We start from the raw sequence: 18,201 nt of genomic DNA, 5'->3' as shown, positions 1-18,201 counted from the left end.
ATGTTATATTTTGAATTTTTAAAAACGACAATAAATGACTAAAACTATTAAAATTATTATGTTAAAAATTAATGATCAATGGTTTAACATTTTTATTATAAGAAGATACACATGATTTTAAAACCATATGAGTAAAAAATATCATTTAATAATAAAATAAATAAATATATATATATATATATTAAACACTATATACCATAAGATTACATAAATATTTTAATATTAAAACTTTCAATGAATTTTCAAGAACATTTATAAATTATAAACTTATTAAAGATTTCAGATTGAAAATTTTGTTATCGATGATTTAAATATTTTGTTATAAAACGATATGAACGATCATAGAACCGTATGATTATAAATTCTTATTTAATAAATAACTATACAAAATATACTATTCCTAGAAAAATAGGTTGGTCCATCTTAACTTATATTACACTTTTTATTAAACTAACTATCGAATTGATAAATAACGTACCAAAAAATGTTTTGCACTTTCCTTAAATAAAAGCTACGAAATTACCTAATATGATTAACGTATATGTGAAAATTAATTATAATGAATAATAAATATTTGATAGCAATTTTTGTATCTTAGTTCTTTTTTTAATTTTATATTATTAAAATATATTTAAAAATCACATTAAATATATAATAAAAACATTTATAATTTTTCTTATATGTTATATTTTGAATTTTTCAAAACGTCTATAAATTATTAGAAATTTGAAGATCCACACTCTGAAAATTTTGTGATCAATAGATTATTTTTTTGTCATAATAAGTTACAAATGATCATAAAATTGTATTAATATGAACTTGTATTTAATATTATCTACACATTATTTTAAAACCATATGAGTAAAAAATATCATTTAATAATAAAACATATATATTTATATATATATATATATATAGATTATACTATATACCATAAGATTACATAAATATTTTAATATTAAAACTTTCAATGAATTTTCAAAAACATTTATAAATTATAAACTTATTAAAGATTTCACATTGAAATTTTTGTTATCGATGATTTAAATATTCAGTTATAAAATGATATGAATGATCATAGAACTGTATGATTATAAATTCTCATTTAATAAATGACTATATAAAATATACTATTCTTAGAAAAATAGGTTGGTCCATCTCGACTTACATTATATTTTTTATTAAACTAACTATCGAATTGATAAATAATCTACCAAAATTTTTTTTGCACTTTCCTTAATTAGAAGCTACGAAATTACCTAATATGATTAACGTATATATGAAAATTAATTATTATGAATAATAAATATTTGATAACAATTTTGGTATCTTAGTTCTTTTTTTAATTTTATATTATTGAAAGATATTAAAAAATCACATTAAATATATAATAAAAACATTTATATTTTTTCTTATATGTTATATTTGAATTTTTGAAAACGTCTATATATTATTAGAAATTTGAATATTCCCACTCTGAAAATTTTGTGATCAATAGATTATTTTTTTTGTTATAATAAGTTACAAATGATCATAAAATATAACGCATATGAATTTTTATTTAATAAATATTCAAACTAAATAATATATATATATATAAACACTAATGATTTAAAGCAATAAGATTGGCTGATCAATTTAGTCGTCCAGTTGAAATCTTTCAAAAGTATGTGAAAGACTAAAGTCAAAGTAAATATGAATTTAGAATATTAGTTATATTTTACTAACCAAATACCGAAAAAAACCGAACCGAACCAAAACCAACCCGATATTCGGATTGAACACCCGTAATCCAAATGAAACCAAACTATTGTTTCATTCTCCAAAATATAATAAAAATAATGACTTAATCTCGCGCAAGGCGCGGGTCTTATCCTAGTTCACCTTTATAAGAAGAAGAAAAAATTTAAAACAATGTCAATAGTATATGTCGAACTTTCCACCTCCTATGCATTAAAACTCAGCATTACCACTTGACCTATTGAATAATTTACGTTATTATGTGGCCGGTATTGTTAATATTCAGTGGCGGCCGGAAGCACCTGCTTCCCTTGCTTCTGTCCAAGGCCGCCTCTGAATTCTCACTCATCTCTTATTTATTAAAGTTTATAATGACTATCAAGTAAAAAAATTTCCATCTTAAAATCAGTTTAATTTTCAATATAGTGAAATTTTCCATAGATAAGAATGTTTTAGTAAATCTAATAACAGGGCTTTATGGAAAATTGCAAATCTGGCCCAGCTATAAGGAAAAATCTTAAACTCATCTCTGTTTATAATTTGATCCAAGTCCAAGTATATAATATTACACCATCTAATTTATATACTAATATTTTTTTTTACATGACACTTAATTATATGATTACAAATATTAAAAAATATTCATTTTTAAATTAAGTCCATAACTGTTAAAAAGTAAACAATATTTCGTATAACATTGCAATATAATTATTTTTATTTCTTTGTAAAAAATACCAATACCAAATATCTGACAATATTAGTTCTAATCGAAAAATTCTTATCCTAAATCAATAAATTACTCTGTTACCACAAAATTTATTTAACAATAATGATCGCTAAAAAAATAAAACCAACTATTACTTATATATACATACTAATCACAACATCATATAATTCTTCATATAAATTTAAACTAATGAAAATAATAAAATAAAAATAAAAACCAAATATTTATATATGTTATAAAATAAACGGGGAAAGATGTACAAAAGAACCTGTAGTGGTCTTTTCATTTTGGTTGCTTCCAATTGAGTTTGGAGACAAAAAGGTACATAACACCAAAACTTAAAACTGAACTAACTTTGGTTTGATTCTATAACGGAATTCGATTAAACCAAAATAAAATTGAATAGAAGAGTAAAAATCGGCTCGAATCACACACAACAAATAGGCATACAAGAACCACAAACCAACTGTCTAGTTATTGAGAACTCCAGTAAGGTTGTCGAAGGTTTAAGAACAAGATACTGGTATTTTCCTTATTAATATAAATCATAGAATTATCAAACCTTTAGTATCCAATTGATAACGCAAGAGTTTGTTTTTCTTTTTTGCTTTAGTTGCAGTAAGAAGTAATAATGTTATATTATGAAGGACCAAATAAGCCACAACCAACAGGTTTGAACGTAGAAAATGCAACAGCATTTTGCAATTGTATCTTTAAAAAAACTATCAAACTAGTCCATTAATTCTTTTACCAGGAATATCATAGTTTGTGAATGCAAGAAGCAAAAGTAACAACAAATCAAACTAACTTTTGCAGATAGTGGGAAGGAATATAATATCAACTTGAGTATCAGGTTATGGAATTTCTTGTCTTGTATTATCACGTAATAGGTACATATATATCAGAGTACAAAGAGGAATAAGGAAAGCTAATATACAGCACTAAAGAGAGAGCAGTTATAGTGCATAATCTTAGGATGACTAATATATACTTTCTATATCTTTACATTGAGTTGCATCATTGTTTGTGCAGGAACAGTTAAACTATAGAGATCCACTCGACCCAATGGTTCCTCAAGTGCAAACAAAGTTGATGGTTGTCGCCAGTCTCAAAGGTACTTTTTGTCATAACGTTTAACTAATTTAGGGCAGGTGTCAAGGACGTGAAAGGCATTGATTGGCATCTCTAGCTTGCTAAAGTTATGTATCTGTTTTGTCTTTCATTACATAATTTACATCTGCTTCAGCGTCCTTCAAAAATGCTTCCACCATTAAAGAAGACGATGTAGATTCTCGAAGAGCAGAGCCTGAAGATCTAAACAAAATCGACAGCAGTTCAGTATGGACTATTCCTTACACCATTATCTTTGATGCTGGACAAGGAAATATATTTTACTTTTGTAGATCTTGGTTAATCAATGCAAGTAATATTTTAAAATGCGTCAAAATACTAAATCTAAAACGATAAAACACAAAGCGGGGATAGCTCAGTTGGGAGAGCGTCAGACTGAAGATCTGAAGGTCGCGTGTTCGATCCACGCTCACCGCATTGTTTTTATTATTTTTAATTGTTTTCTACTGAACTCTCAAGTTGTGAGCTGTACATCAATTCTCTTGCTCTTTGATTTATGTAACTAAGGATAATCGCAAAGCTCATCTCAAAAGAAATCCTTCAAAACTTGAAGGACAACAACTACACTAGGGAAATTTAAGATTGATATGTCAGATCAATTAGTAGGAACTGAATCTTCTCATAACTTTAAAACTGTGGTGCAGACACAGACTTAGATCTAAACTACTAGTTTAGATTTTGAGGTTCACTATAGTAAGAATGCAAGCCAGTATCAATATAACTAATGAAGGTTTGACCAGACAAATCAATATATGCGGTTTGGTTGATATCTTTCATGAACTCTGATATGATCATCACATAAGCTGGTGACAGGTCACATGAGAAGGACTGAGCTGGCACATGCATAATAAGAAATGGAGAAAGCAGTTATACCTGAGGGAAAGAATAATAGTATCTTGAGAAAATGATTGTAACTGAGATAGGCATGCTAATTTGTGCATCCTGTTGCTTGGCTTCTTTCTCTGTTGAGATGCAAAATTGGGTTGGACTTGCAAGTCCCAGAGATTTGGATTCGACATTGTATATTGTTGGTTTCATTGCTAAAGTGATTGTGTCCTTACCAAACTCAAGGTAGTTAGAATGCATGTCCGGAAAGGAAGTAGCAAGTTAAACCTGATTGCCACTTGGGCTACATGAAGAAGGATGTAACAAGGAGGCATGATTCATTCAAGGCTTTTAAGAAATTTGTTCTATAGCAGGGGAGAAACATGTTTTGATATTGAGTTTTCCCGGTTCAAATATAGAAATATGGAGCTTAGTATTACAATCTCATAGAAAAGCTCTTTTAGCCAGAGGATTATAGATATGTCAAAGCAGGCAAAAACTGGCGGGTGATGTCCAAATAGTCCAGTAGTGGACAGATCTTTTTTTGCGCAACAAGTAACTTGAATAAGTTAAAGGAACATGAGTTTAGCTCAACGGGACATTACATAGGTGGGCCTTGGCAATCGAATCCGCAGGCCCATTTAACGATCTAGAAATGTAAGAAAATCGACAAACAGAAAAGAACGAAGAAATCGAATCGATGTCCGACAAGACGCCGTAGAGTTCTGTCGGTCTCCGTTTCGTGGTGATCGTCGTGACGAGCGCTTGAACATCTGATCGTAGCCAGATTGAAGTGAATCCAAGCGCGAGGCCATGAAGCAAGGCATCCCTCATAGCAAGAGCCTCCGCAAGAATAGGTGACGCAACGTGGTAATGGGATTTACCTCCTCTTCAAGGTAGTGGGAGAGATACTAGAAAAGGTAATACCAGAACCCTCCCCTGATACTTGAGAAATGTAAATTCATGGTTGACATATAGTGAAGTCATCATAATTCTATTTACTCCACCTACAACCCTCCACTAATACTGAGGAATGTCCTTGCCTTCCATGTTTTTAAGACAATATTTTCGATATATACTAAGTTACTAAATTATAATCCGAGCGCATGCACGAAGTGAGTTTTTTATACTAATGTTTGTTCATTAAATAATTTTAACATTTTGCAACACTACAATTTTTATCGATTGTAAAATGATGAATACAAATGTTGGTCTCTAAAATGTATCATCGTTATTGAAGAGTTAACGTATTACAATTCCTTTTAATTATTTTAAGACTTTATATGCATAAAAGTAAATTAATTTTTGCGGCTGACATAAATCACAAAACCATAAAAGAAACATCGATTGTAAAACGACGAATGGGATTAGGTTTTCTGCTCTCGATTTTTTTTTGCTATTGACTCTCCATAAGTTATTTTACTTTATATTTCTATAAAATTGTGCTTTCGTTTTCGTTTATGTTTCACTGATATGAGTTATGTTTCTTCTTTTAACTTCTTCTGTGAATTCAGTGAATTACATAAGTGTCAATTAAAAAAAATGGACATCTGTAAATGTTAGTTCCACTTCAGATACATATCTAAGAATCAAAATTTTGAAAAAAATCACCGGCAAACTCTATTCACAGGTTAGTGTTCAACTCTAATATATCAAACTGTTATAGAATATAAGTGCAGAATCGAAATATAAATGTTTGTCTAGTATATATTCATCAGTTCGGTCTAAAAATCATATAATTCTAAAACAACAAAGTAAATTACTTATTTTATTAGCCTACGATTTTGAGGTTTAGTTACTTAAGAACATACCGATAATATATATATATATATAATAAAGTATTATATATATATATATAAAATACTTTATTATTCTAGTATATGTAAACTATGTATAAAGTGCAGACTTGAAATCAAGAGCAAAAAACCTAATCCACTGTCTAGTATACATATTTTTTTTTATATTTTTATACAATATATAATTTAATTAAATGATATTAATATATATATATATATTATGAATATCTATTAATGAAACTTCATATTCATACGTTTTATGATCATTTGTATCTTGCTTGAACAAAAAAAAAGTTAAATCATTGATCACAAAATTTTTACTGTGAAACTTTTACCATTTTTAGTAATTTATAGTCATTTTAAAAAATTCAAAATATAACATATAAAAAAAATCTATTTTATTATATACTTAATGTAATTGTTTAATTTATTTTAATAATATAAAATTAAACAAAAAAAGAGGATACAAAAATTGTTATCAAATATATATTATTCATAATCATTAATTATCATATATATGTTAACCATATTAGGTAATTTCGTAACTTTTATTTAAAGAAAAAAATGAGAATATTACTTTATACGTTACTAATCAATTTAATGGTTAGTTAAATAAAAAATATAACATATATTTACGTATGGACCAACTTATTTTCTGAATGATTCTAATAATCATCTTAGTGATGACACGTGGCTACGAAAACATGTTGTAATGCTTCAGGATTAATATACATGCGATTTTGATTAGTAAAAGATAGAATAGCTAAAAAAAGCATCATCTTTATATATTTTGTCATGCCGGTTCACTTGTGTGTTTATCGGTTAAGATTTCGTTCGATAAGTGGAAGTAGTGCCACCAAGTCTGCTTTGTGTTGTTGTGTGTTAAGTCGTCATCATCATGCTAGTTGAAGTTGTTAGAGCTGGCAGATTTGGTGATCTGGAGTCAGATCATCTATCAACGGGGGATAACAACTCTACATTAGTAAAACGAATCAAGTATGCAAGAGAATCACTAGTGGTACTACATAAGTCAGAAAGCACAACACGAAAACTGATAAACTTGACTACTATGGTTCGGCTCTAGCTGGATTAATAAAATCGCTTAGACGGAAACAAAACTTGATGATGAGTAACCAGCGTGAATCACACAACAAACAGAGGCATACAAGAAAAGAAAAAAAAAAAAGGGTAGTCATCTAGAAATAATAAAAACACATAAATAGACAGATACAAATTTATGTACAGAAGAAGGAGAAGAGGCGTATCTTTTTACCTCCGCTAATAACAAATCCATGTGCAATTTAGGAAGAAGAATCTATGGAATCGACTTGTTGTCGAGCAAGGTACTTCTCTCTTCGCTCCTTCTGATAGATAACACAAACTTTGGTTACTAAAAAAAATCTCATGGGGAGAAAGAAAGAGAGAGCCAAATATTTACCCATTCGTCAATGACAAGACCCTCCCCGACAACACGAGGCCCTGTCTCTGGTGGAGGCTTCTTTCTTACTTCAACAGCAGCTTCAGCTTCCTCCAATTGACGTGTCAGTTTCTCCAGTGCCTGATAATATTCAAAACTTTACAATATATATATATATGTGGGTGGATGAAAAAACTAGTTAGAAAGCTTACAGCACTTGGGCGGTCCGCATCAAGAAAAATGACCCGAAGAACCCGCTCCACGATTACTTGATCCTTTTGCTCATCAAACTGCACCATAAACAAACACCGGAGGAGAGATGCATCATGATAGATATGAGGGGCCACAACACATCTTATGCCTACAACTTATCTTTTGAACAACCTACAACTACCGAACATAACCTGATAAAGAGAGTAAGAAATGAGGGAGATACCAACTCGGGCACAAACTCAACACCCGGTTTCACTTTGAGGCTCATAATCTTAAACTTAGCCTTGCTCTTCTTGTTCAACTTGTGTTTCTCATTGTTCTCTGGGTGTTCCACGAACTTGAACACTGTCAATGGCAAGAATCAGAGGCGGCGGCTTTGTAAATAAACTAAACAAAGAGGACATGTTTGGTTTCCTTTCCAGAAATCTGAATACCGGTTGCAAAGACGCTCTCCCCTGGAGCCAACACACCACCAGGAGGACGCATGTAACAACTCTTAGGTGCAGTTGTTTGGAACTAAAACAAAGAGAGAGAGAGAGAGAGAGAGAGAGAGAGAGAGAGAGAGAGAGAGAGAGAGAGAGAGAGAGAGAGAGAGAGAGAGAGAGAGAGAGAGAGAGAGAGAGAGAGAGAGAGAGAGAGAGAGAGAGAGAGAGAGAGAGAGAGAGAGAGAGAGAGAGAGAGAGAGAGAGAGAGAGAGAGAGAGAGAGAGAGAGAGAGAGACTTCGTTACAATGACAGACTAAAACAAGTCAACTTGAATGATACATGGTACCTTGAATGCAGTGTGAGATTTGCTAGTGTTCTTAAGCTTAATTGCGCTTCTCACTTGTTTACCAGCTTCATCTGCAACACACACACACAATCCTCTCAGAGAAACGAAACTATTTTTTTAATATAAATAAAGAGGACGGACGTACAAGGGAAATAGAGATAGCTGGAAGGATCTAGTCGGAGACGACGGCGAGCCGGCAGAATTGATCTCGCGAAGGACGGCTTAGAAGAAGAGGCGGTGGTGGTTCTCCTCTGCCAGAAGAACGGGCATAGCAGCTTCTTCTTCTCCTCAGCATTCGGATTCTGACGGCCAGTGATCGCCATCGAGAGTTATAATCAGTTTCCCGGTGACCGGAGAAAACAGATAGGACGAATATCTTCTTTCTTTCTATCAAGAGAGACAAAAGTGTGCGATGTGAATTTTACACTTCTGAAAGTAATTAACAAGAATTGGCGTTTTGTCTTGGAATTTTACGACTGCTCCAGCGTCACGAGTTTGTTTTTTTAAACCGGATTTCAGATTATTTTATTTTTTTATTTATTTCTTTCTCTAAAGTTTCAGTGAAGTCCGTGCAAAATGTCAAGGAAAATGCGCCAAGGTGCAAAATGTTTGTTGTGTGAAAACGAGTTTTGACAAATCAAGTCCACCAAAGTTGTTGTTGTTGGTTTGGCATTAATAGAAAGGGATTGAAACTCGGTGAGTGGTTGCTGTTACACTAAGGGGCTGTTTGTTTCACCTTCTATCATCTCCATCCAAATGATCTATCTATATGATCATTCCAGATTTTATGAGATTGTTTGTTTGTATATCTAGATGATTCATCTAGATAAATCATATCTTTGGTTTGGCATTAATACGAAGGGATTGAAAATCGGTACATTACTTCCCTCATTCGTTCTTTTGTAAGTATTAATATGAAGTTAAGTTTAGCTATCTCTCTTCTCAATGGAGAGAAGAACGAAAGTTATTTTTGTATTTTAGATTTCTATTTGGGATTCTTTTATCTGTTTTGTAATTTTTGTCACTCGGGTTTGTTTTTCCATTTCATCGGATTTTATATGTTTTCTCTTCAGCTTTATGTTTGTTTTCTTTTTTTGTAAATTAGTTCAAGTTGATGACTGGAATTAAGGAATTTTCTTCGAATTTTCTTACAAAAAAAAGAGTAATATTCTTTGCTAATCTTTACTGGAGCAAATGTTCTCTTGCCGTTAAAAGAATTATATTAGGTGGGTTTAGTGTCGGTTGATTTAGATAAGGTAAGGATAAGAAGAATCAGAATCTTTTATGTAGAAGGGAAGCGCTCAGGTGAACGTTCTATCTCCACATCTATCGTAGTTTTATGGACTTTATGCTTTGGTGAGCGGTGATCAGTGTCGGCCCTGACCTAAAACCGGTAAAGTTAGAGCTTCAGGCGTCAAAATATATTAACGATTTAAGGGCATCAAAATCGTAGAAATCACTTATAGTCCAGTGGTTGAGTACCACAATCTAAAGTTAAAGGTTCTCAGTTCAGTTCCGTAGGGGTGCCATTTTTTTAATTCGCTTTAGGTAACAATTTTTACTGAGCCGGTGATTAGAAGTTGATTCGGCCCATTCATCCGGCGACACAACAAAAGAAAAATACATGAAAAGCATTTGTATGAACTATGATTTAATGGTATAATAATTTGGGAACCAAGTTGAGCATAGTTGACGTTGTAACAGGGCATGCCACATTCATGTTTTAGCTAAAATAATGGTTTTGAAAACCGGACCGGACCGGCTTGTCCAACCGGTTGAACCGTGAATCGTCTATGTGACCTAAACCGCTAAAACCGGTTGAAACCAGTCAAAACCAGTGACCCGGTTTAGAATAAGAATCCGATTTTCTAAATTACATCAATTATTTCCATTTGTGTGTTACAGTTTAATGCAATATTCAGTGGTATAGGAACTATTTTTATTTTTACTTTCTTTTTAATTTCAGAGTAAGGAAATTAAAATTTGCTAAAACAATTCTCATTTACGTGCATGAAGAAATATAAGGAAACTTATGATTTATAGAAATAAATCAACAATCTATATATTTGCCCTCACGGTGTGGTGGTGTTGGAAATGGCGATGTGGGTATGTGTTCGGTGAGGAAGGGAAGTGTCGAGACAGAGTAAAGTTCGTAAGAGACAAGGCCAAAGAAGTGATGGTAGCAAATAAGAATCTGAGAGTCCAATACCCTGGTGGGACAAGGGTGGAGAAACATGATTCTCATCTCCTGTCCTTCCTAGTATGTTTGTGCTATGGCTTCATATCAAGAGACTGGTTAGTCAAATTTTCTCATGTGTATAGGGAGGCTAATTATCTAGCAGATAGATTAGCTAACTATGCGTTTTCTTTATCGCTTGGATTGCATTACTTTGAGTATGTTCCAAAGCCTATTGCTTCTGTTTTATTGGAGGATTGTAATGAGATTTCCAGAACTCGGCAAATTTGCCTGTGAAGGTTTTATTTTGAATAAAAAGTAGGAGACTCTTGTCTTCTGCATCCTACCAAAAAAAAAATTAAATGTAAATGTACTTCCAAATCATATGCTTTTCAAAGTATGTTTTATTCTAGTTCTTTTTATAACATTTTAAAATTATATATATATATATATGAGTATATATATATATAAAGAAAAAATCAAAACCCCGGTTCGACCGGTCCGACCAGCTATCCAATGATAATGCCGAGTCAATGTAAGGTCCGGTTTTCAAAACATTGGCTAAAATTCAGCAGAATGTGATCATTATGGCTTATGTAATATGGGCATTATCCATGTGTCTAGAATGGCCATGTTTTTCTTTTGTTGCTAAAATGTAAATTTCATTACAAAGTTCATTATGTTTAATATAGGATAATTTGGACAATGTTTATTGAATAGCATTTTTGAAATTGTTTTTTCTAAAATATAGATCATTTTGAAACAAATTTTGAAACGAATAGAGTATTTATCTACTTATACTCTTCTTTAGCGTTAGTAGGCTAAAAAACATTTTTTTCACTTGATTAGCTAAACATTATGGTAAGTCAAATTCTAAGATTAAATCTAAGCGTTCCAACATTTTTTTTTGAGAACGGCATGGTACTTAAAAACTAATGTATATATCACTTTAACTTTATAAGTTCAATAATCAATTTTATTAATTTTTACATTTAATCACTATTCTATCAATAACAATATAAATGAATTAAACCAAATATTAAAAACCAAATAATATGTTTAAAACATTAAATAAAATAAATTTGAACAGAACACGAGTTTAAATTGAATGATAAAAATCAAATAAACCAAAAGAAAACAAAAAAAAAACGACGATTCTAATACATTAAATCAAGGCATGAGACTTATTATTCGGGATCCAGATCCGATCCGAAATCTGCTCTGAAAATAAGATATTCGGGGTGTCCAGATGTGATCTGAAAATAGGATATTTTATCCGGATCCGAATCTGGATAGTAAAATTTAGGATCCGTCAAAACCAAATTCGGATCATGATATCTTAACTTTAGGTCTAGATATTCGGATCCAAAATCTGTATTTTTAAAATATATTTTTGAATTTTATTAGTATTTATATTTGATATATTAATATTTATACATAAATTAATCTTATAATATTATATTTTAATTTTATAATATATATATATATATATAAATATTTTATAAATATTTAATTTATGTATTATTTAGTATTTTAAAAATTCTGTCTTTTTAATATTTTTTAATTATTTTTTACGGACCCGATCCTTATCCAAATATCCGTGGATAGTATAATATCTAGAAAAATATCCAAAATCTAATTATGCATGCTATGTTTTCAGAAAAATTCCGGTTTTGTTTGTTTCTTTGTAACTATAGAAATTAGGGTGCATACCCATTGTAGGATTAAATGTAGTGTATACACATAGCAAGGCAAGGGCTAAGATATTCTTTATATGATATGTATAAAAACAAAAAATACCCTTCATACATGTTTTATTTTCACCTTCACTTCCATCGTTGATCTCATTCTTCTAAAAATATTTTTATTTTTACAAAATCAATAATAATCTTTGTTATTTTTCTTTAACTTATGATCATTTACAAGTTTTATGAAGTTCTTGTAAAAGGAGTACTTCATACACCGTATAAACATTATATCCAACAATTGCCCATAGTCTTATCACTTTTTTCACATCTTTGTTTGAGTTTAAACTTTTGCTATTGTTCGATATATAAGGATTAAGAAGCAGAGAATGCTTAGAACTATTAGAGAAGATGAACGGTGTACACTTTGTTATACTATTTTATTTGAGAAACATAGAATAGAAATGGTTTTCTTAATGTTTCAAGAGCATATAAATTTGATAGTGTTTGTTTAGCAGATGGTGCTTCAGTATGAAGCTTTTTGTGTCTTTCTTTCTTCTTTTTTTTTTGTTCTCTTCTCCTCATTTTCTATTTTCCTTTTTACTTTCCCCATTCTCTTCCTCCTCCTCCGTCACAATCAGTTATTACAAAAGATCTCACATGTAGCATCGTCATGTTCAGTTGCTTCATCACCACCATTATCTTCTCCTCCTCTACCATCGCCACTGTAGTCTCATCACCTTTTTCCACCACATCTTCTTTTCCTCTGCCACCTTTCGTGGTGGTTTCTTTTCCTCCATCAACCCTGGCGACACCCCCTCATTCTTCTGCAAATTGTATTTTTTCATAAGCTTCATGATTCTTAACATTCACCTTTCACCTTTCACAATCAAATTTAGCACTTTTTGTTTTTAATATATTTGAGAAAATAGAATAAAATTATCTTCTTACGATCTCTCTTTATGAATTTAAGAAAAATGTTCGAAAACTTTTATATATGCAAGACTATAATTCTTCTCTTTTTATGTCTTGTCCCTTTTCTTCTCTTCCCCTTCCTCTTTCTTCTCTTTCTCTTATTCTTCTTTTTCGTGATTTACTATTGGTGTATATGGATTGTTTAGTACTATCTATTTAATAGATATAATATAGTTTAATATAATATTTTCAAGCTGTCACACAAACTTTGATCTCCAATTAGTTAGGCATTGTTGGCATATACAAATAAAAAGTTTATGTGTTTGTGTCTAGTATTCAATATTATGTCATAATCATGTACAATATAGTTATATAATAGATGAAACTCAACTTCGTAACTAATTAAATTCTTTGTAGGACTATAATATATAGTATATAGCATAGTATATATAACAGTTTTAGTTTTAGAGTATCAACATCAAAGAAATTTTGGTCATGTTTATGTGTAAAAAGTATGCATGGAAATTAAGGTGAAGAAGATTAATAGTAAATCATGGAAGACATTTTAGGTTTTATTTTAATTTGGCTTCAAGCCAACATATATTCGTGATAAGCACTCCTACGAGATAGTTAGGTAAACTAGTTAAAATAAAAATGACAAACCCATATTTCTTTTTACCTCTTCTCCAAGTTTTTCATCCATGTGTATATATATGTATAGTCCCATTGATAAAAATATAAAATATTTCAAATAATAAAGATTTAAAGAGGGTTTAAGTTTGTTACAACGATGAACCAAATTATCCATTCTAGATCAGTGGCTACCACCGCCCTAAGATCCATCAGCTACCTCCGTCAATCTTCCGCACTTTTTCACTCGCTCCCCGGCGCCACCGCCACCACTACCCCCGTCCGCCACTTCAGCTCCCCCGGTCATGCTTTCAACAGGTAATTTTAAGCTCAGTTGTCTAGATACTTGGATCTGAGTAAATACGTTTTTTGTGTAAATCTCCTTCCTTGTTGAAGCTACCAAATCAAGCCGCCGACGAACTGGGGGATCCGTATCGTGCCGGAGAAGAAAGCGTGCGTGATTGAGCGTTTCGGCAAATACGTCAAGACTCTGGACTCAGGGATTCACTTCCTTGTCCCCGGCGTGGATCGTATCGCCTATGTTCATTCCCTCAAGGAGGAAGCGATTCCCATTGGGAACCAGACTGCGATTACCAAGGATAACGTCAGCATCCACATCGACGGTGTTCTTTACGTCAAGGTTGTTATTATCTTTATTTGATTTGATTACTTTGATGAGTTCTTTCCGTTTGATGTTTTGGCTTTTGTGTGTTTGCAGATTGTGAATCCACATTTGGCGTCTTATGGCGTTGAGAATCCCATCTACGCTGTTATGCAGTTGGCTCAAACCACTATGCGTAGTGAGCTTGGAAAGATTACTCTTGACAAGACGTTTGAGGAGCGTGATACTCTGAACGAGAAGATTGTGGTTCGTCTTTCTTTTCCCCTTACCTGACCTTAACTTTTAGTGATTGCTGGGTCTGCGTGTAAGCAGGCCCAGCCCTGGCCCAGTGCTGGAGGTGTGTTTTCACAGGCCCATTTCATTTTTTGACTTTTTCAGCTTAGCTTAGAACTCATTTAAAAAAATATATATATTTGTACGAAGAAATGGACTTCAAAAAATTTGTGTAGTACATGACCTATTTTATGTTTGAGACGGGCCTGCGTGTAAGTTTAGTTTGTGTTAGATTAGAGTTTCGTCATTATGCATTTATAGTACCTAAGATTGCAGTTGATATTGTTTAAGCTGTTTTGTTCACTTTTCCGTCATTACTGGCTGTGAGTTTTGAGTTTACGTTGCAAGCTAAGAGTATAATAGTATAGCGTTGGGGAATGTATTATGCGTTACTAGTTTATGTATTGGATACCACAAGCATATGATATGATGATTTTGAGACGGGATTATTGTTGCAGGAAGCCATTAACGTTGCTGCAAAAGATTGGGGTCTTGAATGCCTTCGTTATGAGATACGTGAGTGAATTTTTCTGTTTGACTCTTTTGATGGTCTTTTACCTGGATACCCTTCTTGTAAATAAATGTGTATCCAGGGGATATCATGCCTCCTAATGGAGTGAGGGTTGCTATGGAAATGCAAGCTGAAGCTGAACGTAGAAAGAGAGCTCAGATTCTTGAGTCTGAAGGTAATACTTCCATGGCTTATCTTTGCAAACCTATGTTCTGTGGTTTAACTGTGTGCTTGCTACAGCTCAATCTGTTTCTCATAATTTGGTTTACTTATTTGAATAGGAGAACGCCAAGCTCATATCAACATCGCTGATGGTAAGAAAAGTTCTGTAATCTTGGAATCAGAAGCTGCAAAGATAAACCAAGTCAACAGAGCATCAGGTTAGTATTAACTATTTAGTAAGCCATGGACACATCATAATAAGATTGTCAAGCCATTTTTCAATTTGTTTCATCACAACATGTTTTTTTTTTTTAATGCGTTCCAGGTGAGGCAGAAGCAATAATAGCTAGAGCACAAGCAACAGCCAGGGGGCTGACCATGTTGTCTCAATCCCTCAATGAAACTGGTGGAGTTGAGGTTAGTACATGAGGTTAAACAGCAGTTTCTTTACATGATTTACACAATTTTGAGATTAATGAATTAACCTGATTACTTAGGTCTTAACACGATTTGCACAGATTGTTACTTATAGTTTGATTTCACACCTGCAGCCAATGCATTGAGGCATCTAACCTGTTTTTCTCATAAATGGTTCTCTCTGTCTAGATAGTAAATTGAGATTACCGTGGCTTATTAGAATTGCAAATGTTGAGTTTCAAGTTAAACCTTTTTTTGCTTTCGAAATTGGGAACTCAAGCTTAATCGTGGTTCAAAATGCAGGCTGCGAGTATGAGAATTGCAGAGCAATACATTCAAGCTTTTGGCAACATCGCTAAGGAGGTAAACAATTATTATGAAACTCGTCATACTGTGCCAGATTCTATCTACTAACTAATTTCGTCCTCACTTGGGTATGAATCTAATAGTGTAATAAACTTTTTTTTGTCTTCTTGTCAGGGTACAACAATGCTGCTTCCGAGTTCTGCTGCAAATCCTGCTAACATGATCGCTCAAGCTTTGACAATGTACAAAAGCCTCGTCCCCAATGGTGGTATTCAGGAAAGTTCAGCAGTAGTATCCTCTTCTAAAGCGAAATAGAAAGACGTGTGGTAGAAGGAAGAACTAGGAAACAACTTTTGATTATGATATGAGAAACATTTCTCTTATCTAAACTCTAATTTCTGAAACGAGGTTTTTGCACCTGATTTGATCCTATAATGTTGGTCGTTTTGTTCTTTTACATCTTCATTGCATTGCTTACCATTAATAATCAAGCCAACTCTTATTTTCCTGTTCTTGTTAGTTTGGTTGGTATTGTCAAGTGTACAATGACACAAGGAGAGCTTGTGGCAAGTTTTTAGACTGGCTAAAAAAGAACGGTGTAGAATAAAGCTATAGTTTTTTTTTCTGTTGAATAGGTCGTAGACAGAGAAGAGCCTCAAAGAATCTATTGGTGACATGAAAAATTTAGTCATTTTCTTGAAATAGCATTGGTCTTGGGTGTCCGTACAACCATTATATATATCTCTTTGATGTCTTGTCATACATTTGCTCAGCCCTCTAATAAGAAAATAAATAGTTTTGGCCTTTTAAGAAAAGGATCAGAAAAAGAGTTCATTTGTTGGCTCCACAGTTCTTCCCATTGTAATTTGTATTCGTTTCAAACCGATTCTTTCTTTTTTAACACCATGGGAGGCTGTGCGAGCAAACCTAAGGAGTCTGATATCCTTGAAACCTCTGCCACCACTGAGAATGTTGTTGTCGAGTCCAAGAACGTCGAATCCGAAGCAGTGTCCCAGGTTTTGTGGATCAATAGAATTATTTTGGTTTTTATCATTTTGTTTCTGAGCTAAATAAATAGCTAATGTTTTGGGGTGAAAGATGTGTAATTCTTTTTGTTATTTTATTGGGGCTTACAGGAGAAGGCAGATGAAGTTGTTGCAGAGAAGACGGAAGAGTCTACTGTAGATGGAGCAGAGACACAGAAGGAAGCTGAACCAGCTGAAGCTGAGGTAGCCAAGCCTGTTGAGGCTGAGGCGGCCAAGCCTGCTGAGGCTGAGCCAGCTGCAGAGGCTGTGAAAACCGAAGAAACGAAAGAAGCTGCCGTCGAAGCTGTTGAGGAGAAAGCTTCTGGTGAGACTGAGGCACCAAAGCAAGAGGAGGCTGCACCAGCCAATGACACCAAAACCACCGAACAGCCTCTTGTAACCCTTTAATCTTCATATTCATCTCTCTCAAATCTCAATCCGTTGTAATCAACTCTGTAATTTGTATTTCTCACAAATGTTGTATTGCTAATGTTCCCACTTGTTTGCATTTGTGATATCCTAAAAATATTTGTTACATTTGTGATTCTTCCTTTTCGATAGTGGTTAGAAGAAACTCTATCGGAAACAGAGAGAGAGAGAGAGAGAGAGTCGGAAGAGAGAGTTTTTAGTTCAAATAGGCATCAAGAATCTCTTAATGGCAAGGTCAATCATCAGTGATTTCAAGTACAAAGGATGTAACAGATGTGATATGAAACATCACCTACTTATTGCATATATACATACTTGTTTAAACTTAAGATTCAAAATGATCGAAGGTGACAAAACCATTCATGTGAAGATATTTTCCACGAGTACAAAATGGTGTTGAATACAAAACTGTGGAAACATTTAAACGAGT

At 32.8% G+C, this 18,201-nt stretch overlaps 3 protein-coding genes and 1 non-coding gene across 6 annotated transcripts; 3 read left to right on the top strand and 1 right to left on the bottom strand.

The window, feature by feature from the left end:
- The first annotated feature begins 3,942 nt into the window (after window positions 1–3,942).
- Window positions 3,943–4,015, top strand: TRNAF-GAA. The gene has a single exon. It is a non-coding gene; the product is annotated as a tRNA-Phe (tRNA).
- Window positions 4,016–6,832: 2,817 nt separating this feature from the next.
- On the bottom strand, window positions 6,833–9,225 carry LOC106365721 (vesicle-associated protein 4-1). 3 transcript variants are annotated; one of them, XM_022716742.2, is made up of 8 exons: window positions 8,766–9,225; window positions 8,621–8,691; window positions 8,284–8,365; window positions 8,073–8,194; window positions 7,849–7,926; window positions 7,658–7,777; window positions 7,493–7,583; window positions 6,833–7,156 (listed from the first exon to the last, which is right to left on the bottom strand). In XM_022716742.2, the coding sequence occupies exons 1-7, from the start codon at window positions 8,941–8,943 to the stop codon at window positions 7,521–7,523; spliced, it is 714 nt and encodes a 237-aa protein (XP_022572463.1). In that variant the 5' UTR covers window positions 8,944–9,225; the 3' UTR covers window positions 6,833–7,156; window positions 7,493–7,520. The 3 variants fall into 3 exon arrangements, with proteins under 3 accessions (XP_022572463.1, XP_013660649.1, XP_013660648.1); XM_013805195.3 differs by having other exon boundaries at window positions 6,833–7,171; window positions 8,766–9,217; XM_013805194.3 differs by lacking the exon at window positions 6,833–7,156 and having other exon boundaries at window positions 7,313–7,583; window positions 8,766–9,215.
- Window positions 9,226–13,877: 4,652 nt separating this feature from the next.
- LOC106365722 (stomatin-like protein 2, mitochondrial) lies at window positions 13,878–16,829 on the top strand. Its single transcript, XM_013805196.3, has 9 exons — window positions 13,878–14,344; window positions 14,423–14,666; window positions 14,745–14,894; window positions 15,380–15,437; window positions 15,515–15,607; window positions 15,714–15,812; window positions 15,920–16,011; window positions 16,315–16,374; window positions 16,492–16,829. Exons 1-9 carry the CDS (start codon window positions 14,187–14,189, stop codon window positions 16,630–16,632), a joined length of 1,095 nt encoding a protein of 364 aa, XP_013660650.1. The 5' UTR covers window positions 13,878–14,186; the 3' UTR covers window positions 16,633–16,829.
- A 244-nt stretch (window positions 16,830–17,073) lies between these two features.
- On the top strand, window positions 17,074–17,879 carry LOC106365723 (flagellar radial spoke protein 2-like). Its single transcript, XM_013805198.2, has 2 exons — window positions 17,074–17,333; window positions 17,454–17,879. The coding sequence occupies exons 1-2, from the start codon at window positions 17,223–17,225 to the stop codon at window positions 17,748–17,750; spliced, it is 408 nt and encodes a 135-aa protein (XP_013660652.1). The 5' UTR covers window positions 17,074–17,222; the 3' UTR covers window positions 17,751–17,879.
- Window positions 17,880–18,201: the final 322 nt, after the last annotated feature.

The sequence above is a fragment of the Brassica napus genome, chromosome A10, assembly GCF_020379485.1.
Source record: "Brassica napus cultivar Da-Ae chromosome A10, Da-Ae, whole genome shotgun sequence".
Classification (NCBI taxonomy): domain Eukaryota; kingdom Viridiplantae; phylum Streptophyta; class Magnoliopsida; order Brassicales; family Brassicaceae; genus Brassica; species Brassica napus.
Note: the sequence above shows the minus strand (reverse complement) of the source record. Positions and strands in the feature narration are given on the sequence as shown.